Consider the following 23616-nt stretch of genomic DNA (forward strand, 5'->3'; position numbering starts at 1 on the left):
AGAGGTTGACGTAAGATAAACGTAAAGAATTGTAGGTGTTGTATCGAAAATATTTTCTTATTTTAACAATTTGTCACTTATAAAACTGATAAAGTAATCCGCTATTCAACTCTTATGTCGTAGTAGATTTGTAAGTTTAATATCGATAAAAAAATTGACAAAAATATCGTAAGCGATTTATCAACATAAAGTTGATAAATTATTCCACTATTTGATACAAATATCGTAAGATATTTGTCAGTTTTCCCTGACCTTAAATCGATAAAAAATACTGCTTTTGATGAAAGCATCGTAAGCTTTTTCCATCTTTTCGTCATCAGTTTATCAATATCCTACATAAACAAGTGAATAAAGTAGAAAGTTGGGCGGGCCGACTTTCTACTTTACACTAAACCACCTCTACTGAATTAGTAAACATAAGCTCTTGTGGGGTAACATTGGTATAGGTATGAGAGATTAACCGCATTTCCATAATTAAGAACATTAGGGGTACATTTTTATGGGATATTTGTCACAATCTGAGCATAAATGTCTGATATTATGTATAGTTGTAGCTATAGTTAATTTTACACCTACAGAGTTAGTATACAACAAATATTGAGTCCATTATTAAAAAAGAGGAAATTGCTCAATTACTGTGGGTAACAAATCCAAATTCGTGAAAATGGTCTAGTCAAAACACGATCGGACAATACATACATATTTTAAACTTAAATAGCATTGGTTAATATATAAGAGTATTATAGCGATGTATTTATATATGGGAACTATATCTAAGTCTAAACCTATTTGAATAATATTTTCAGTTTTGGTTGAAACCACAGAAGGTTACCTTGTGCTAAATTTGAGTAAGATCGGTTACCTTGTGCAAAATTTGAGGCCACTAAGGTCAAAACAGTAAGGTTATTTGGACAATTTTTTTCAAAATCGGGTGCTACATATATATGGGAGCTATATCTATTTCTGAACCGATTTGGATGATATTTTGCAGTTTTAGTTGATACCAGAAAAGGTTACTGTGAGCTAAATTTGAGTAAGATCGGTTAATAAATAAGAGTCTTATGGCCAAATATGGGAATATCGGGCGATACATATATGGGAGCTATATCTAAATCTGAAGCGATTTCCATGATACTATAGAAAATTAGAGTACTTATATAGCCAGAAAGTACCATATAGCCAGAAAGTACACGTTACACCCTTTCTCCTACGCCAGTTTTCTTTATATTTTTTTGTTCTAGTTCGTAATTTCCCATTAACTTGGATAAAACACAATTTTCTGGATTGGTTTCGAATATAGAAACCATTTAATCATACAGTACACATCATGCCTTTTCTCCCGATACCAAAATATCCTGGGCAGGATTGTACAGTGGGGCAGTTTTTATACCCACCACCATAGAATGGTGACGGGCGTATAATAAGTTTGTCATTCCGTTTGTAACACATCGAAATATCGATTTCCGACTATATAAAGTATATATATTCTTGATCAGGGAGAAATTCTAAGACGATATAACGATGTCCGTCTGTCGGTTGTAATCCCGCTACAGTCTTCAATAATGAAGCAATCGTGCTGAAATTTTGCACAAACTCGTCTTTTGTCTGCAGGCAAGTCAAGTTCGAAGATGGGCTGTATCGGTCCAGGTTTTGATATAGTCCCCATATAAACTGACCTCCCGATTTGGGGTCTTGGGCTTATAGAAATCGTAGTTTTTATCCAATTTGCCTGAAATTTTAAATCAAGAGGTATTTTTTGACCATAAAGAGGTGTGCCAAAAATGGTGAGTATCGGTCCATGTTTTGGTATAGCCCCCCATATAGACCGATCTCTCGATTTTACTTCTTGGGCTTATAGAAACCGCAGTTTTTATTTAATTTACCTGAAATTGGAAATCTAGGGGTATTGTAGGACCACAAATACGTGTGCCAAAAATTGTGAGTATCGGTCCATGGTTTGGTATGGTTCCCATATAAAACGACATCCCGATTTGGGGTCTTGGGCTTCTAGAATCCGAAGTTTTTATCCTATTTGCCTGAAATTGGAAATCTAGAGGTATTTTCGGGTCATAAAGAGGTGTTCCGAAAACGGTGAGTATCGGTCCATATTTTAGTATAGCCCCCATAAGAACGATCTCCCGATTTAACTCCTTGGGTTTCTAGAAACCGTAGTTTTTATTTGATTTGCATGAAATTGTAAATATTCTGGTATTTTAGGCTCACAAAAACGCTCAGCAAAATAAATTGGAAGTTCTTCCAAAGGCACAACTTTAAAAGCACTTCCAGAAGATGTACTCCCAATTATCTTCTTTAATTTAACTACACGGGAAGTTCTTTTCATTCAATTTTTTATATATTGGTTATTTCATACTTTTAATGGGTAATTTTAACTTTTTTGTATCAAATAGGTTAAAAACAGAGTAAGAATTCATAAAATGGTACAAATCATTTAAATTTTGTCGAAAAAAAAATGCTAAATCCAATCTGAAAAAAATTGTGAATTTTTGAAAATATTTGAGGTCAAACGTTTCAGACAAGCGTTAGAATCCATTAAAAATTTTAAAAAATTATAAAATTTATTTAATTTACAAAATATCACAGATTTTTTTAATTTACATCCACAACATTGAATTCAGATCACACCTAAAGAAGTGATGCAAATTCAGTGCACCGGCTGTTGAAATGGAGGACTTCCGTCTTATGACAAGCCCGTGTTAAATTCATCGCTTCTGCGTCAATTTTGCACCACTTCCGGATCCAAAAAGAACATTTTCATTATTTTTTTGGCGACGCTTTTTTTGCTGGGCGTGTATCGGATTAAGTTTTTATCGGTCCATTTGGTAATGCCTCCATATAAACCGACTTCCCTTCATGAGGGTGTAGAAGGCGCACTGATCATGAAAATTGCTTGAAACTCAATGTAAAATTTCCAGATTTTACTTCTACAGATTTAAGATTTCAAATCAAGACGTTATTTTATAATTTTCTTTCACACTTACAAGATATGTTAATGATTCCTCTAAAACTCAAACAAAAATGGTTCTTATAAATCCAGAATCTAATATAGTCCTCATAGGTGAAATCTTTAAATTTATCTTCGGGAAGTGTCCTCAAGTCCTCAAGCCCTCCTGAAATTTCAAAGGAAACCCTAATATTTGGTTCATGGTGGTGGGTATTTAAGATTCGGCCCGGCCGAACTTAGTGCTGTATATACTTGTCTTTATATTAATTCATCTATGTTAGCATTTTTCCATTAAATTGGATAAAACACAATTTTCTGGATTCCCTTTCTCCTGATGCTAAAATATCTTGGGAGTGGCCCAATATTATAAAAATCAAGAATCGATTAGTGCGGTTGTATTTCTACAATATCTCAATCGTTATTGTGTTTTTGATCTATGTGACCTTATTTTCTGAAAGTGCGCCTTTATTGTAGCATCAAATTTGTCGCTTAGTTAATTTATTATTGGTCAAAAGTAGTCAAAATATATAACTAATTTTTGGTCGCCTTAGCATAACTCAATTAACCCATTCGGTGCGCGGCTAAATCTGTCTTAGTTTGTATCTTAGCTATTTACAATTTATCTTCACACACATAATCAAAGTATACGATAATGTCCTCTTTTGAACAATGAGTTCATGTGAAATGAAATTCGTGCCAGTAGTAGTATGTTCGAGTTTTTCACCAAAACACTAAATTAAAAGTGCAAAGATTAAATTTTTATCAAGTCTTGTCAAATTATGAGTGGAAAAAATCCAATGCATTGATTTCGAACCTTTTAATATTTCCACAAAAAGTAACCGTGAAAATAAGCTGATTTTCAGCTTGAAAACTTAACATAGTACTTACCTTAAAATAAAAAGCAATAAAAAAAGGTCCGTCGACAATATGAAAAGATCGCGTTTATCTGAAAAAAATTTGGATGCCTTGATAATGTTAAGAAGTGCCAAGTGTACAAAAATATACCTAATCTAATCAAAATTCTTAAAATGTTTTGAGGTGTAAGTTAAGTATGATAGCAATTTTAAATATCTTTTTAATTTACTCTTATTTTCCTTTGTTAATAAAATTGAATTGAACTAAATTGGTTTAATGTACAACATTTTTTGGCGCTGTAGATTATTATTACTTAAAAAAATTTTAAAAATCCCCAACATTTCGAGATCCCGAAAAAAAAATCCCGGGATTCATTATTTTAAAATCCCGAATCCTGAGATTTATAAAAATCGATCCTGAATGACAGCCCTAGTAAATAGTAAGCTTTATTTGTAAAATGAAACCCCTTTATTTATTCTTCTGAATCCATTTTATCGCCTTGCGTATACTTATTTTTGATAATTAGCCCATATCAATAACCAGCTGTACAGGTTCGGATGTTTACGTAAGACGTTATGGGGGGTGTTTCTTCTAGGGAATATCATAAATTCAATCCATGGTTGTGGGGTATTTAAAAATCGGCCCAGTCATATATAGGAGCATTAAAAAAGAAATCCATTATTTTTCCGATGACTGGGGTGCTTTATTTATATCTCGCGTTGTATAAGTTTGACATGTTCTTCTAGATGGCGTTAGAAATATGATGTTTTGTAAAAAAAAAGGACTTTCTACCATAAACGGATCGGAGTTTAAAATGTGATTTTGTGTGGCCACACTCTTGGCAGTTTGCATTTTGCGGTCGCATATTGGTTATATGGCGTTGTTGATCTACATATGTCTCGTGTTGTATAAGTTCGACCGCTAGTTGGCGTCAGAATGATGAAATATTGTTCTAGAACGAGGATTTTCACCCAGTTTCGAGATTATTTGCGTCAAAATGAAAATTAGCAAAGATAAAATAATCACATGGGGAAAGTCTGTCAATTTTTATGGGAACTTAGAAATGAGGCTTGCTTTGGCCACACTCTTGGAAGATTGCATTTTAGGGGCAGGCTTATGTTCTTGTGGTTCCTCTACGTCGATTTTCGAACAAATATAGCATATTGCAAATATCGTATTTATTCTTGTGGATTCATCTTCAGGCTCGAGTAGAATGTGAATCTTCTTTAAAATTCATTTACAATTTCAATGCTGTTATTAGTGAATTCATCGATGGACATTTGATATCATCCGGCATTTGAATCTCATAGAAATGTCGTTGAATAAAAGTCCAAACATATTCATTTGAAGCGGGATAGGGTAAATTCAATACACGAAAAATTTTCATGCACGTATCTATAGCTCGAATAAAATCAGGCATTTCATAAAGGGCCACATCAAAGTGAACATAGATCTCATGGACATTGACGTTATTATCGCCAACTAGCACAATTAGAGGGGTAAATTCATTGTTGATATCACCAAATTTAATGGCCAGTTCCTCACGTTTCTGATCCAGTTCCTCTAAATTATTAACACGCATTGCAAACAAATCACAAGCCTCAACAATTGAGACTTTACGTCGATTTCCTATAGCATCACGATATCGAGCCATAGGAATCATAATTGCATTGAGTAGAATTGTGATGATGTAGTCTTCGGTATCTAAAAGAAAAAAGATTTGGAAGAACAGAAAAAATTATTTAAAATCCACATCCAATAGGGTTCTATAATACATTGCTTGGTTAATAAAATTTGTTAGTTATATCCATGAAATTCTATTCATTTACCTTTTCCAGGATTTGATTTCCAGAGGGCAAATAGTCCCTTACACATTTCGTCTTTGATGTTCGATTGATAATAGTTTGAGATTTTCTGGACGAAAGATGGCCACTTTCTCTCCAAGATGTTCAGTTTGTTCCGTGAATATTTGAAGCCAAAATCAATATCAAACTGCAAGGATTAAATTAACATAAGGTAAGCAGATATGAGGAATCAATTTATATATACAAAGAAAATTCCATTAGGATTGATCCAACGAATCAACCAAATTTTTTCATAAATACTATGGAAATGTTCATTAATAGTATGAAACGTTTCATTTGCAAATCAAAAAATCATTACAATATCGAGAAATTCATTGCATTGGATCAATTTTAATCAAAAGTTTCATTAGTATTACAAAGATGTTTCCACCAGTGTGGCACTCACAAACATCACCAGCATTACTGAAAGGGGATAATCCACCGAAAAGTTTTTGGGGTTTGAGCGAAATTGGGTTTGAACCCACGACCCTGTGCATGACAGGCTGGCATGCTAACCATTGCACCAGGTGGGTCATTTCTCGTGTTTGTGGTCTCCAAGTTACCAATGTTAGATCTCGAACTCCTAGGCACTGGGAATTCGTTGGAGGTGATGGTGATGTTGAAATATCGGAACTAGCCGGAGTTGACTGGTTAATTTATCATTGAAATCACTCCTCGTATCCGCCGCAATGGTTCATTGCCTTTTGCGAATGAGCAGAATAACTTCTTAACTGAAGATAAGACTTATATAGTCAGATCCCCATCTCTCGCTAAAGGCTTAAGTCCCTTAGTCTTGATTTTGAAATATATCGGGGTATAATGGGAGATGAACAGGCTCCTTAATTTGTCACAGAAATCTCACACCACGCCCTATGTCAGGGAAATGGACAGACTTATTCTGCTCTTAACTCATATAATACGATCTCCGGTTCAGTGAGCTAACGCCGCACAGTGGTTCCTTTTTTGTAGGGTTTTACAAGTTCTTTCCAACAAAGAAAAAAATCATCGAAACCGGTTCATAATTGTGGATTTAGCAGCTAAAGCGAAATTTCATACACCCGAGGTGACCAATTTTCAACGTCTGCAGGTAGCCCGTCGACCCACTAGGGACCTATAAACTTACGAACTTAGAGGAAACAACTTAAGCTTTCACACAAAGATATCTTCATCCGTTCAAAAGTTGCAGAATTATTTACAAACAAGTATATACGGCCGTAAGTTCGGCCAGGCCGAAGCTTATGTACCCTCCACCATGTATTGCGTAGAAACTTCTACTGAAGACTGTCATCCACAATCGAATTACTTGGGTTGCGGTAACACTTGCCGATGGCAAGGTATCTTAAAACTTCCTAACACCGTAATATATACCACATAGTACATACGTGGTGTATATTAAACTAAACACGGCCGATTAAATACGTATATAATTAAGTTTAAAGTTTCTATAGAAATAAAATTTTGACAACATTTTCTATAGAAGAAAAGTTTAGAAAACATTTTCTATAGAAATAAAATTTTGACGAAATTTTCTATAGAAATAACATTTTGACAATGTTTTCTATAAAAATAAAATTTTGGTAGATTTTTTTTGGCTCGAGTGGCAACCATGATTATGAACCGATATATATATAACTATAGACCGATACGGACCAATTTTGACATGGTTATTAGCGGCCTTATAGTAACACCACGTTGCAAATTTCAATCGGATGAATTTTGCTCCTCCAAGAGGCTCCGGAGGTCAAATCTGGGGAACGGTTTATATGGGGGCTATATATAATTATGGACCGATATGGACCAATTCTTGCGTGTTTGTTAGAGAACACATTCTAACACCATGTTCCAAATTTCAACCGAAATAAAATTTGGAAAAAAATTTCTATAGAAATAAAATTTGGAAAAAATTTTCTCTAGAAATAAAATTTGGAAAAAATTTTCTATAGAAATAAAATTTGGAAAAAATTTTCTATAGAAATAAAATTTGGAAAAAATTTTCTATAGAAATAAAATTTTGACAATGTTTTCTATAAAAATAAAATTTTGGTAGATTATTTTTGGCTCGAGTGGCAACCATGATTATGAAGCGATATTTATATATAATTATAGACCGATACGGACTAATTTTGACATGGTTATTAGCGGCCTTAAACTAACACCACGTTGCAAATTTCAAACGGATGGGATGAATTTTGCTCCTCCAAGAGGCTCCGGAGGTCAAATCTGGGGAACGGTTTATATGGGGGCTATATACAATTATGGACCGATATGGACCAATTCTTGCGTGTTTGTTAGAGACCACATTATAACACCATGTTCCAAATTTCAACCGGATCGGATAAATTTTGCTCCTCCAAGAGGCTCCGGAGGACAAATCTGGGGATCGATTTATATTGGGGCTATATATAATTATGGACCGATATGGACCAATTCTTGCATGGTTGTTAGAGACCATATACTAACACCACGTTCCAAATTTCAACAGGATCGGATGAATTTTGCTTCTCCAAAAGGCACCAGAGGTCAAATCTGGGGATCGGCTTATATAGGGGCTATATATAATTATGGACCGATGTTGAACAATTTTGCATGGTCATTAGAGAACATATACCAAATTTCAGCCTGATCGGATGAAATTTGCTTCTCTTAGAGGCTCCGCAAGCCAAATCGGGGGATCGGTTTATATGGGGGCTATATATAATTATGGACCGATGTGGACCAATTTTTGCATGGTTGTTAGAGACCATATACTAACACCATGTACAAAATTTCAGCCGGATCGGATGAAATTTGGTTCTCTTAGAGGCTCCGCAAGCCAAACCGGGGGATCGGTTTATATGGGGGCTATATGTAATTATGGACCGATATGGACCAATTTCTGCATGGTTTTTTAGAGACCATATACTAACACCATGTACCAAATTTCAGCCGGATCGGATGAAATTTGCTTCTCTTAGAGCAATCGCAAGCCAAATTTGGGGGTCCGTTTATATGGAGGCTATACGTAAAAGTGGACCGATATGGCCCATTTGCAATACCATCCGACCTACATCAATAACAACTACTTGTGTCAAGTTTCAAGTCGATAGCTTGTTCGGAAGTTAGCGTGATTTCAACAGACGGACGGACGGACATGCTCAGATCGACTCAGAATTTCACCACGACCCAGAATATATATGTACTTTATGGGGTCTTAGAGCAATATTTCGATGTGTTACAAACGGAATGATAAAGTTAATATACCCCCATCCTATGGTGGAGGGTATAAAAAAAGATTTGGAACCACTGTGCGCCGCATTCCAATGTTACGCTCACCTACGCCCGAAATGTCCAGCAAACGGAGCGGGATTTGTAGACGAGCGTGATGACCTTCTACAAAAACCCCGTAATGCTACAATCAAGAAACTGAATCTAGACATCCGACAGAATGTGTGGCGAAAGGTTTTCAATAGACAAGGCATATAGGGAGTGACACCGAACGTTTTTTGGACAGCTTCACACAATTCGCCGATCGCCGCCTCTCTGAATTTCCATGCATTCTTATTTTCCTGTTGCCAAGAAAACGGAGCGGGATTTTTTGACGATCAGGCTCGTAATCCTACAAGCATGTAATTGAATCCAGACAATACTTAGTGAGAGATAGATTTTCAATTGACAGTTGGTAAAGCGTAAAGGGAATGATAAAGCGGCAAGGGGACTTATTAGTCGAATTGGGGGTCCTCTAATTTCACTAGCCAACAGTCGTTCTGTGATTTGTTTCTAGCATATTTTTTCTTATTGATTTTGACCTACGAAACACGAAAATGAGTTTTAAAAAATTTTCTGTCGATTGGTTTTAGAGATACAATCTTTTTAATTTTTTTTTTTTAATTTTTGGAGGTACACCTACAAATTTTCAAATCGGGTAAGAAGTTTGGATGTTGGCGGCTTAAAAAGGTTAAAAAACGGCGTTTTTTTAGTAAAAATGTGGCTGAAAAAACCATATAAAAATTCATATAAAATATAAAACACGATGCTAACAGCAATTTTGGTTTTTTACATATAGCTGAAATATTTACAAAGAAAATAAGCCCTTACTTAACAAAATCTTACAACAAATAGCGGACTTAAAACTCATTTTCGTGTTAAGTGGGTCAAAATCAATAAGAAAAAATATGCTAGAAACAAATCACAGAGAAAATTTTGTTATTTATTACCTAGTGTTTCCAAAGTCATTAAGACATAGAGGGGTTCCGATTAGTTATCAACTAAGCAGCCTTTCACTCCATGAAATCTGTTCGAATTTCATAAGTTAGTGTGAACTTCCCTGAAGAAGGAGCTAAACAAGCTAGAGAACATGATCTAACCGATCCGATCATCCTCAACTCAATGGCAGCGAAATGACTCCCCAACTGAGTCAGAAACAAAAAGTCCTATATTTTTCTGTCATCAATAGCTTAAAACCCCGAGTGGTTACTCTTCCCCCTTCGGAGAAATAGTAAACAAATCTCTACTGGTAGGGACGAAATTAATCAATCGTCGGTAGAATTTCCAAATCCAAATTTGAATACAATAATCAGTGATGAAAGAACAGGCTCCCACTAAAATTAGCTGCATTGGTGGCTGCGGAGTGAAGGCAACTTGAACTTAGGAATTACCTCATCAGCTTCTGCAAGTTGAAAACAGTCGTTTTCCAATGGTATTGTCTATCGGATCAATTCGCGACGGCTACAATTTGTTACGAAAAGATTGAACCAGTAATGGAGATGGGAGATTGTCTTTCATAATACATGGTTCGGAACAGTACAGACCTAATTCATCTATTCGAGACACTTGCGACACCTACACTAGTTAGTGAGGGTAGCATTTATGACTGACACTGACCAAATAGAGATCTGCAACGTGTACACTCATCTGGCTGGAGGCTGTACTCCAGGTTATTGTCTGTGGGACTTTAATGCCCAACAAGAACTTTGGTATTCTCTTTTAAGTATAGCCTTGGCAGATCAAATTGATGACTCAAGATTTTGCACGGTGAAGGAGAAAGTTCCGTCCAGAATTATGGACGGAACTGAATCGCCTTTACTCGATTCAGACCACCTCCCCGTAATTCTCTCCAATGACCAATATTCCGATTTTACAACCTCCGAAAGCAAAACGTTTTTCAAACAAAAAAAAGCCGATTTGGACGGCTTCAGATAAAACGCTTCCGTCTACTCTCATTTTATAGTTGCCCGACGGAAGTACTGAGCATCAACAATGCAGCAAATGCTCCATTTATATCCGCTGGTCGAACTGCCCTTGTGAGGTCTCTTGCCAGAAAAAGCAGCTAGATTCACATGCGAACCAGATGAGCTTTATCGTACTAACCCTGCTAAGCAAAAAAGGGCCATGTACAGATTAGTTGTTGACCACTGTAAGCGCACTCTTGAACCTCGAAAGAAGGGATAAAGCAATTGCAGTCACTTTTGGTGTATTTTAACCAACAATTTATTCATCATCATAATTGTAGAGCGGCAAGAAGAGTTGTTAATTGCATTTCTTGGTCTCCTAGCCAACCACATGCCGAAATTTCCGATGACATCTCAAAACTGGGATTTGGCTAAAACACCCAAGGCCTCGATGAAATCTTGATACTAATGGTAAAACATTTGGACGCATTGAACCAAACACAAAAAATTATCCTTGGAAGTCCCTCTTGAACCACGAAAAACCGGCAATTTATTCAGCATCCCAAGAGTGAGAGATACAGGGAGAGCAGTTTATTGCATTTGCGGTTCCTTAGCTACCGAAGAGCCATCGAATACTCCTAGGAAATCTAAAAGTTAAGATTTGGCTCTACAACGACAAAAGATCCAAAGCATCGATGAAATTTCGGTGCTGAAATATCTGGAAGTACTGAACATTGAACTCCTTAATTTATCCTTGAAAGTTGCCATTATACTCGATGGCCAAAACATAGGTAGGATGAGTCCAAAACTGAATGCAAGCCAAGACTCGAACAAGGGAGAATGGGATAGACCGATCCCCATTCTCTCATTAGTAGCAACCTTAAACCAATCGCTTCCCTAATTCCTGGTATATACATTCTAAAACAAACCCAGGACCTTTGTTTAGCTTTACTAATTCCGCTGTTAAATTCACAAGTTTTTTGGCCCACCGAATAGACTGCGCTTGGGGAGGAGTAATTATAAAATCTCAGAAAAGTTTTGGTTAGAGGTCCAATGACTTTCACAAATTCAACAGGTATGAGTTAATTACGTCAACCCAGTTCTAAAGTAGTCAGAGTCCTGAATTTGCCCTAAATTTTTCGCTTGGGGTTTCCTCACAGTTCTCCATTTTACATCAAGTTTCGCTTCCAAGTTTCCAATACTGAATTAAAGGGTGATACGGTCAAAATTTGGTCAAGGGAAAACGCGTGTAAATCGGTGAAATCGTTTATTTAAAAAATCAAATTAAATTTCTTTTTCAAGTTCAATTAGTATAAAATTCAGGAAAAATATTCAGTTAGGCTTTCGCTTTTCCAAATCCGAATTGCAGGGCCTCACGCTTGACACCTGCCATCAGATATTGTACAGCCACCTTGTCCATCTTCTTCGCCGCAGAAAGCCAGTTTGGCTTGAACTGCTGCTCGTCCTTAGCAGTTTTTTGGTCTTCTTTAGGTTCCGCTTGACAACAGCCCAGTATTTCTCAATTGGGCGGAGCTCTGGCGTGTTGGGAGGGTTCTTGTCCTTGGGAACCACCTGCACGTTGTTGGCGGCATACCACTCCATGGCCTTTTTACCGTAATGGCAAGATGCCAAATCCGGCCAAAACAGTACGGAACAACCGTGTTTCTTCAGGAAAGGCAGCAGACGTTTATTCAAACACTCTTTCACGTAAATTTCTTGGTTGACAGTCCCGGAAGCTATGAAAATGCTGCTTTTCAAGCCACAGGTACAGATGGCTTGCCAAACCAGATATTTCTTTGCGAACTTTGGCAGTTTTATGTTACCTTTCCCCTTCCTTTTGCCGTATAAAACTCCTGTCCCGGAAGCTGCTTGTAGTCGGCTTTGACGTAGGTTTCGTCGTCCATTACCACGCAGTCAAACTTCGTTAGCATCGTCGTGTACAGCCTCTGGGATCGCGCTTTGGCTGTCGTATTTTGTTTATCATCGCGATTTGGAGTCACTACCTTCTTGTAAGTCGATAGTCCGGCTCGTTTTTTGGCTCGATGCACGGTTGTAGACGATACACCCAGCTTATTTGCGGCATCTCGGAGAGAGGTTAGGGTTTCCCTTGAAACTACCGGCAACTCTCTTTGTCGTCTCAGCGGCTTCTGGTTTTCGATTTCCCCCCATCCAGACTTCCTGGCTGTCGACAAACGTTCCCCAAACACTTTAATTACATTTGTAACGGTTGATTTGGCAACTTTTAGCGATTTTGCCAGCTTTGCGTGCGAGTAGCTCGGATTTTCGCTATGCGCGAGCAAAATTTTGATACGCTGCTCTTCTTGCTTGGACCGCATTTTGACAACTGAAGAGTGAATTCCAAAATCAAAATAGGAGCAACATTCTACACCCACACACACCTTCAATATGAGGAGTGTTCAGGTTTTTTAAATGCAAAATTTAAAGAAATACGTCAAGTTTATTTTGACCGTATCACCCTTTAGTCCATTTACATATATACTATATATCGGACATTTTTCCCATATGAGCGATTTAAAAGTTAGAGTTCCTCTCATAAATTCGATTATATGAGATTACAACGAACATTTGCCAATTTGATGACTTTGTAACCTACGAACATTTTCATTTACTTGCAAATCTCTGATATGACAACTTCAATTTATGTGGACCAAGTATTTTGCAATTAATTCCAAAATGTCAGAATACAAAGTGCAAACCAGCATGTTTCATATAGAAATGACATTTGTTATTATACATCTGTATGTGTGGGTGTGTTTGGATGTGTGAGTATCTCAGTTGACAATCATCTTTACTTACCAATTCCATAGCTCTAGCATTTAGATATTTAGGCCATTGTTGTAGAACATCTTTAGTGGTCGAATGCTCAACGTCTTCTTGTCGTGATAAATAGGTTTTCGACCACATTGTCTTAACGTCGTCCCAGTTTAATCCCTGGCAACATAGGAAATTCTTTATGGCACTTATGGAAGTATCGTCCAACTGTATGAGCTCTTCGAACTCCTCTTCGATAAGCTCAATCTGTGTGTTGTTATTGGTAGTGTTGCTGGTGCAGCTGTTGCCGATATTATTGCCATCATTAGCATTTACAACATTTGTCGTAGCCATTGTCAGAGATGTTGGCACACTTAGATCTGTCGTTAGTATTGTATCATCATCATCATCATCGGCCAGTGTGTCAGATTGCTGCATATATGTGGAGGAGTCTTGAGTGAACTCCTGATGTATGTCTCTCACCCTAATGCGCTTCAATTTATTGTAATACTTTGTATACAATCGTCCCATGGGGTTACGTTTGCCTTTCCGATTGATAAAGTAATAATCCTGCAAAACAAGGATATTTAATGTTATAGTACACATACATACATACTAACACACACACACATGTCGAAAGCTACAACTTGTGTGCTTGTTACAATGTCGCATTGAGGACCACAATTCGTTGGAGGAAATGCAATTGAATATCCTTATATATACGACGGCATTAAGCACAAACATTTGTGGTTTGTGATTTGTGGAAAGTCAATGCAGATATAGCTTGGCATTCCCCAACCCAAGCCCTCCTTCTTTCACTGGTTGTATACAGCAGTTGTAAGTCCAGTAGCCACCTATGAATGCCACGTCTGGTGAACCATTACTAACCGTCAGAATCATATACAGAAAATCAACAGAATAAACAGGACGATTCCTATTAATATGACTGGTACAATGAGAACACCGAAGTTCTGGAGGTATTGATGGGAGTCTTCCCATGTGATCTGCATAGCAATTGGGGTGATACTCATGACACTGAAGACCCTGAACTCGCTTAGAAACGCGGATTACAAACACACAGAATTACTTGCTTCAGTTGAACAAGATATGAGGACAGACCATATGGCGACTCAGCATGTATATGCGATAAAGGATTTGGATCGAAAATGGTTGAAGGCACTGGCGGTGGAATTTACTGCGAAAAGTTGGAGATTATAAAGTAATATAAGATGGGTAGCGCACACAGCATTTTTCAGGCGAAAGTATTTGCCACTGCAAATCTGCAGAACTCCTGTTGATGAGGCCGATATTCCGAAGCGATATCAACTTCCTCATCGACAGCTAGGCAGCAATAAAGGCCTTGGGTAACTCGAACATAACGTCGAAGATAGTCAGGCGTAGTCGTAGAGAGCTTTCATTGAACTGCTGGCTAAAGAAGGCTCATCATTACGGATCTTTTTCCTCCGCTATCTTCATATATTTACAGAGTCAATGTCAAATACAATGATATATGGAGAGGACGTTGGGCTTCCTCTGAGGGCTGCGAGCAAACCAAATTGATATGGGACGACAAGAGTAAGAGTAAGAACTCTGAATTTCTAATGGTAACACATAGAGAGGATTTGAGACCATTATCGTTTAGAATAAACAATATACTGGACTTCTTTTTCCTTCAGGATATTACTTATCTACGGGACTGTATTATGAAGAATATAAAGGGTGATTCTTTTGAGGTTAGGATTTTCATGCATTAGTATTTGACAGATCACGTGGGATTTCAGACATGGTGTCAAAGAGAAAGATGCTCAGTATGCTTTGACATTTCATCATGAATAGACTTACTAACGAGCAACGCTTGCAAATCATTGAATTTTATTACCAAAATCAGTGGCAGAAAATCCGCTTTTTTATCGACAAATTTTGTTCAGCGATGAGGCTCATTTCTGGTTGAATGGCTACGTAAATAAGCAAAATTGCCACATTTGGAGTGAAGAGCAACCAGAAGCCGTTCAAGAACTGCCCATGCATCCCGAAAAATGCACTGTTTGGTGTGGTTTGTACGCTGGTGGAAGCATTGGACCGTATTTTTTCAAAGATGCTGTTGGACGCAACGTTACGGTGAATGGCGATCGCTATCGTTCGATGCTAACAAACTTTTTGTTGCCAAAAATGGAAGAACTGAACTTGGTTGACATGTGGTTTCAACAAGATGGCGCTACATGCCACACAGCTCGCGATTCTATGGCCATTTTGAGGGAAAACTTCGGAGAACAATTCATCTCAAGAAATGGACCGGTAAGTTGGCCACCAAGATCATGCGATTTGACGCCTTTAGACTATTTTTTGTGGGGCTACGTCAAGTCTAAAGTCTACAGAAATAAGCCAGCAACTATTCCAGCTTTGGAAGACAACATTTCCGAAGAAATTCGGGCTATTCCGGCCGAAATGCTCGAAAAAGTTGCCCAAAATTGGACTTTCCGAATGGACCACCTAAGACGCAGCCGCGGTCAACATTTAAATAAAATTATCTTCAAAAAGTAAATGTCATGGACCAATCTAACGTTTCAAATAAAGAACCGATGAGATTTTGCAAATTTTATGCGTTTTTTTAAAAAAAAAGTTATCAAGCTCTTAACAAATCACCCTTTACTTTTCTTTATCAAGGTTTCTGGATGGAAGTCCTGGAAAATTCGTTTGAAAAAGAAAATATTATGGGATCAATCCTTGGGAAGAAGATAGATGATGAAGAGGACTATATCAAACACTTACCTATACAAACCATATTTGACATAATTTGGGGTAATACCAAAAGCTGGACCGATACCGTATATGAGATATGTATATGCCTATATAGCAATAAATTTGGGTTATATGGTCAAATAAGTGAATATCGGGCAATGTTCCGATGTGCTCAATACCTTGTGGTACATGGTCTAAAAACCTCGAGAAGAGCATTGATACGTCAATGACATTTGGACTCACGCATTTGTATAAAACGCACGCGTACATAACAGGTTGGCTGATAAGTCCCCGGTCTGACACATAGATAGCGTCGCTTGTATTAAATGCATATTATTTTTATATAGTGCCAACCATCAAATGATTCGTGTCAAAATTTGACGTCTGTAAGTCAATTAGTTTGTGCGATAGAGCGTCTTTTGTGAAGCAACTTTTGTTATTGTGAAAAAATGGAAAAAAAGGAATTTCGTGTTTTGATAAAATACTGCTTTCTGAAGGGGAAAAATACGGTGGAAGTATAAACTTGGCTTGATAATGAGTTTCCGAACTCTGCCCCAGGGAAATCAACAATAATTGATTGGTATGCAAAATTCAAGCGTGGTGAAATGAGCACGGAGGACGGTGAACGCAGTGGACGCCCGAAAGAGGTGGTTACCGACGAAAACATAAAAAACAAGTATATACGGCCGTAAGTTCGGCCAGGCCGAATCTTATGTACCCTCCACCATGGATTGCATAGAAACATGTACTATAGACTGTCATCCACAATCGAATTACTTGGGTTGCGGTAACACTTGTCGATGGCAAGGTATCTTAAAACTTCTTAATACCGTCTTCTCAAGTGTAAGTTAGTCCATACGTGGCATATACTAAACAAAAATAAAAACAAGGCCGATTAAATATGTATAAAATTCAGTTTGACAAAATTTTCTATAGAAATAAAATTTTGACAAAAAATTTTCTAAAGAAATAAAATTTTGAAAAAATTTTCTATAGAAATAAAATTTTGACAAAACTTTCTATAGCACTAAATTTTGACAGAATTTTCTATAGATATAAAATCTTGACAAAATTTTGTATACACTGAAAAAACAGTGAACCCACCAGGAAGAAAACTTTTGATTAATTTTAGAAAATTTTGAATAGTTTTAGAAATTTTTAACTAAACAGTATTACAAGCGCTGGCATCACGCCGATATCACAAAAATAAGTAAATATTTTTCGACAAATTCAAGAAAATTTATTAGACATAAATAATTTTTTTCACTTTTTAAAGAAAATTTTGCAGTTTGAAGGAAAAAATTGGAGTTCAAAATTGCAAGAATGTCTTTAGTGACATACGAAGTTCATGATGGACGCTGTTGTAGTAAAATTTACAAATTTAAAGAAATAATGAACTATTTTGTGAGAAGTACGAATTTAGTAAAACTTTTTACTTCATTTGTGTATAATTTTTTCCCGTCTTTTAGTTCATTTAACTGACGTACGCAAAAAATTATTAGAGTAAATGAAACTTTCTCCAAATATAATAATTTCATGAACTAAAATATAGTTAAATTGGCTTTAGTGAAATAGTGAGTTCACTTTTTTTTGAGTGTAGTAATAAAATTTTGACAAAATTTTCTATAGTAATAAAATTTTGATAAAATTTTATATAGGAATAAAATTTTGGTAGATTATTTTTGGGGATTGGCTATATATAACTATAGACCGATATGGACTAATTTTGGCATGGTTGTTAGCGGCCATATGTCAGCGCAATTTCACCACGTACCAAATTTCAACCGGATCGGATGAATTTTGCTCCTCCAAGAGCTCCGGAGGTCAAATCTGGGGATCGGTTTAGATGGGGCCTATAAACCACGTACCAAATTTCAACCGGATCGGATGAATTTTGCTCCTCCAAGAGCTCCGGAGGTCAAATCTGGGGATCGGTTTATATGAGACCTATATATAATTATGGACCCATGTTAACCAATTTTTGCATGGTTGTTAAAGACTATATACTAACACCATGTACCAAATTTCAGCCGGATTATATGGGGGCTATATATAATTATGGACCGATGTGGACCACTTTTTGCATGGTTGTTAGAGACCATATACTAACACCATGTACCAAATTTTAGCCGGATCGGATAAAATTTGCTTCTCTTAGAGGCTCCGCAAGCCAAATCTGAGCATCGGTTTATATGGGGGCTATACGTAAAAGTGGTCCGATATGGCCCATTTGCAACCGACCTACATCAATAACAACTACTTTTGCCAAATTTCAAGTCGATTGCTTGTTTCGTACGGAAGTTAGCGTGATTTCAACAGATGGACGGATAAACGGAATGACAAAGTTAATATGGTGGAGGGTATAAAAATCCACAAAATGATTTTGAATGACCGTAAAATGAAGTTGATCGAGATAGCAGAGGCCTTAAAGATATCAAAGGAACGTGTTGATCGTATCACTCCTCAATATTTGGATATGCGGAAGCTCTGTGCAAAATGGGTGCCGCGCGAGTTACATATGCAAACCCCCAGACCTACATAAAAAATGAGTTACCTGATAAAATTGATGAATTGCTTAAAGAAATTCAAAAGCCAGACAGTAACCCAATACCGTATCCGGTATTGGGCAAACCATAATATTTCCATTTAATTCAAATAATAAGCAGAATTTATATTTAAGTCAAACGTTAGCATAGTAAGCAAAATTGTAAAATTAAGAAGTAAGCTCATTTAATGAAAACAAATAAAGAATGAGTCTGATCTGGGCATTTGATCGAAACACAACGTATACCTTTATTTAATTTTTTTAAAAAACCCCGGAACTCGGTAAAACACAAAATTGGCGCAGTCGGTAGGATCCTTAATAAAACGTATATAAGGATCCAGTGATACGAATCGGGTTAATAAAAAATAAATAAGTTGTGAAAAAAATATATAAAACTTTTTACAGTGAACTCTAAAAAATAATTAAAGTGGACACCACTCAAAAAGAAGTGCAGTGAACATTTATAATTAAGAGAACACTAAAAAGAAAATAAAGAAATAAAACTTTTTACAGTGAACTCTAAAAAATAATTAAAGTGGACACCACTCAAAAAGAAGTGCAGTGAACATTTATAATTAAGAGAACACTAAAAAGAAAATAAAGAAAGAAAGCTTTTTACAGTGAACTCTACTAAATAATTAAAGTGAACACCACTCGAAAAAGAAGTGCAGTGAACATTTATAATTAAAGAGAACGCTAAAAAGAAAATAAAATTGGTGAAGTGAAAACTTAAGAATATCAACTGAAGCCACAGAAGAAAAAGATCTCTGTGCAGTACCACCAAAGAAACTAAAGTCACAGAAAACAAATTTTCTGTGCAGTGAACACTACATTGTTAGAAAACAAACAAAATTTTCACAAAAAATAAAAGGCAACGAGCTTTCGATCAAAACAGGATGACCGAAGGACAGACTCAATTACCACCAGTAGAGCTAGTGGAGGAGCTAGCCAGGAAGGATCAACAACTGGAGCAAATGCGACAGGCATATCTAGAACTTCGTAACAACGTAGATGGAGGCCAAAGGGAAAGCATCCTAAAAATGATAAATAGCCTTCCCACATTTACCGGAGTTGGAGAAATCACCATAAATTCATTCTTTAGCAACATAGAGTACTTGCTGTCAACAATCACCAACCATGAAACTAGAAAAGAGGCAGTCAGGACTATATTCTACAGAGTTATTCAAGGACCAGCAAAAAATGTAATAATCAACATCCCCGAACCGGATAACTGGTTGCTGATCAAGGAAACCCTGAAGCTGAGGTACCGACCAGATGTAGAGCCCCATCAACTTTACAAAAAAGTAGCAAATCTTAAAGTAAATACGGTGAGTGAACTCATGATTGAAATTCAAGACATTAAATATAAGGCGGACGAACTGACTGTATACTATGCGGACGACCACTATCTTGACCTATCAAATATGGACAGTATATTAGTAAACACAATAAAAGAAATGACGCAGGGAATATTGTTGGATAAAATTTACAATGAAGTTAATTTGAATAATATATTGAAAATCATGACAAGTAGGCGATTTGAAGACAGTTGTATTAGGACAGAATATAGGAAATTTAAAACAAAAGAAAATAGATTAGAATTTGCAGGGAATAGAAAAAATCAATTTCATGAAGATTATAGAAACAGAAACCAGTATCAACGGTATAACAATGAATCAGGACAATATAGGCAAAATAATTATCGCGAATATAATAATAATAACCATGGCCAAAATTACTACAAAGGAAATAATAATAATAATTGGTATAACAACTATAGGGATAATAATAATTATAAAGGAAATTTATACAATCATAGGCCCAATAATTCTGGAAAATTCCATAGACCAATGACAGGAAACCCTGGGCAGAATTCTGGCCAATATCGCCAGAATGCGTTCAGGCAAGGTCAGGTTGAACCAATGGAAGTTGATAATATTCAGAGTAGTAGAAGTAATTTCCAACAGGCAGGACACCCTGACCCGCAGACTGGCCAAAATCGCTTAGTCTCAGTCAGGCAAAGCCAGGAAAGAACTTTTCAAAATAATGAAGGAAGGGAAATAAATAATTGCGTTTTTTTTACGAAACCACATCGGAGTGGTTGCCTAAAATAATTATGATAATTGACGGTAAAAAATATAATGCTCTTATAGATACCGGAGCAAGCTTTAGTTTAATAAATAATGAAGTTAATAATTTTCCTAAAACAAAACTAAGAAATCCAATAATATTTAGTACAATTACAAATGAAGATTCAATAAAATACGAAGTCATTACAAAAGCACCACAAGAATTTAATTTGCCAAACAATGCCAGAGTGAGATGGAAATCAGCTCCACTCATTGGACGAAATTATGATTTCATCATCGGAATGGATATATTAAAATTTTTGAACGCGAAAATAAATATTGAAGAAAGAAAAATTATTTTAAATGACAATGAAATTCAATTTATAAATAAACCTTTTAATTTTGAGCAAATTTATACGCTAGAGGGATCAGATTTAGAAAGATTAAAGCTAGATCATCTAAACGAGGAAGAATACAAGGAAATCTCACTTTTAATAAAACAATTCAAAAATCTACTCTATAAAGAAGGTGACCAATTAACAAATACTACTGAAATTCAACATGAAATTAAAACAACAACACAACAACAAATTAATTCAAAATTATACAGATATCCGCCTCAACATGAAATGGAAGTAAGAAAACAAATACAAGAAATGGAAGAACAAGGGATTATTCAAAAAAGCTATTCTAGATACTCAAGCCCATTAATTGTAGTGCCGAAGAAAATAGATAATTCTGGACAAAAGAAATTCCGATTGGTAGTAGACTATAGAAAATTAAACGAAGTTACAATCGATGACAAATATCCTCTCCCGAATATTGATTCAATCCTGGATAAATTAGGACGAGCTCAGTATTTTACAACATTAGATTTAGCAAAAGGTTATCACCAAATTTTAGTAAAACAGGAAGATAGAGAAAAAACTGCGTTTGTAACACCTCACGGTTTATATGAATTCGTAAGAATGCCGTTTGGATTAAAGAATGCGCCCGCAACATTTCAACGGCTCATGAACGAAATTTTGAGGGATTTTATAAATAAAACATGCGTAGTTTATTTAGACGATATTCTTATTTTTAGCACCACATTGCAAGAACATGTAAAAGCTATTAGAAATATATTCAAGGTTTTAGAAAGTAAAAATTTAAAAATCCAAATTGACAAATGTAATTTTATGCGGAAAGAAACGGAATTTTTAGGACACATTTTAACGAAAGACGGAATGAAACCAAATCCCAACAAAATTAAAGTTATTCAAAATTTAGAGTTACCAAAAACAGAGAAACAGATAAAAAGCTTCTTAGGACTAACAGGTTATTATCGTAAATTTGTAAAAAATTATGCTAAAGTAGCACAACCAATCACTAAATATTTGAAAAAAGGTGTTAAAATTAATCTAAAAGACCCCACTTATATAGAAGCGTTTGAAAAATTAAAAATATTAATAAGCTCACATCCAATTTTACGTTATCCGAATTATGATAAACAATTTACAGTCACAACGGACGCATCAAATTACGCTATAGGTGCCGTATTATCTCAGGAAGGACATCCTGTATGTTTTGCTTCGAGAACGTTAAATAATCACGAAAGAAATTATTCGGCAACGGATAAAGAATTTTTGGCAATTTTATGGAGTGTAAATTATTTCAGACCTTATGTTTATGGAAGAAAATTCAAAATTCTAACAGACCACCAGCCAATTAAATTTTTGCATTCGAAATATAAAGGAAAAGATATGTCACCTAGACATCAAAGATGGTTACTAAAATTAGGGGAATATCAATTTGACATAGAATATTTGAAAGGCAAAGAAAATAGGGTAGCAGATTTTCTAAGCAGGATACAAAACAACGACGATAACAATGTGGAAGAAATAGACAGTGACAATAGCGATATATTAAATCTTGCAGTTAATAACATAGAAGACAATGAATCCTTACAAACAGTACACTCAGCGGAAGAAAATTTAAATGATCATTTTCCAATTAAAGAAGAAATAGTTAATAAATATAAAACACAAATAATTTTAACAAATAATAAAGTCGAAGAATTTAAAACAGTACATGGAAAAAGAATAATATTTATAGCCGAATGTGATTTCCAAGAAATGGGAGACATATTCAGAAGGTATATTATAAAAGGAAAAATTGGCATTTATTCGGAAATTTCGGAACACAGTTATAACATAGTCCAAGAAAAACTTATTGCAATGTTTTCAAATGATACGCAAATTGAATTTATAAAGTGTACAATGAGGGCACAGGACATTGAAACAGAAGTCGAAGCCGTTAAACAAATTTCGTTGTATCACGTAAGAGAAAGCATGCATTCAGGTATATTAGAAACGTATAATCAAATAAAAAATAAAATATATTATCCAAAATTACTGGAATTGATTCAAATCGTAATTAATCAATGTGAAATCTGTCAAGAATCTAAATATGATAGAAGGCCTATTAAACCAAAATTTAATTTTACAGAAACTCCCTCTAGGAAAAATGAAATTATACATATAGACACATATGTCACGAAAGGACACCATTTCTTAACAATTATTGACAAATTCTCGAAATTTGGTGCAGCTTATCCGTTAAATGACAGAAATCATGTCACAATTATAGAACAGTTAGAAGATCATTTTACTAAATTAGGAATACCAAATAAAATAGTAGCAGA

General features: G+C 35.7%; 1 protein-coding gene across 1 annotated transcript in view; it reads right to left on the reverse strand.

The window, feature by feature from the left end:
• Positions 1-4262: 4262 nt before the first annotated feature.
• Positions 4263-23616, reverse strand: part of LOC142240014 (uncharacterized) — a 30968-nt gene continuing 11614 nt past the window's right edge. The window contains exons 5-7 of the mRNA XM_075311733.1: positions 13626-14150; positions 5647-5809; positions 4263-5521 (exon numbers count right to left, since the gene is read on the reverse strand). Coding sequence (XP_075167848.1) covers positions 5055-5521; positions 5647-5809; positions 13626-14150 — 1155 coding nt within the window. The 3' untranslated portion in view covers positions 4263-5054. The remainder of the gene's footprint in view (positions 5522-5646; positions 5810-13625; positions 14151-23616) is intronic.

The sequence above is a fragment of the Haematobia irritans genome, chromosome 5 (genome assembly GCF_050003625.1).
Source record: "Haematobia irritans isolate KBUSLIRL chromosome 5, ASM5000362v1, whole genome shotgun sequence".
In the NCBI taxonomy this organism is placed as follows: Eukaryota; Metazoa; Arthropoda; class Insecta; order Diptera; family Muscidae; genus Haematobia; species Haematobia irritans.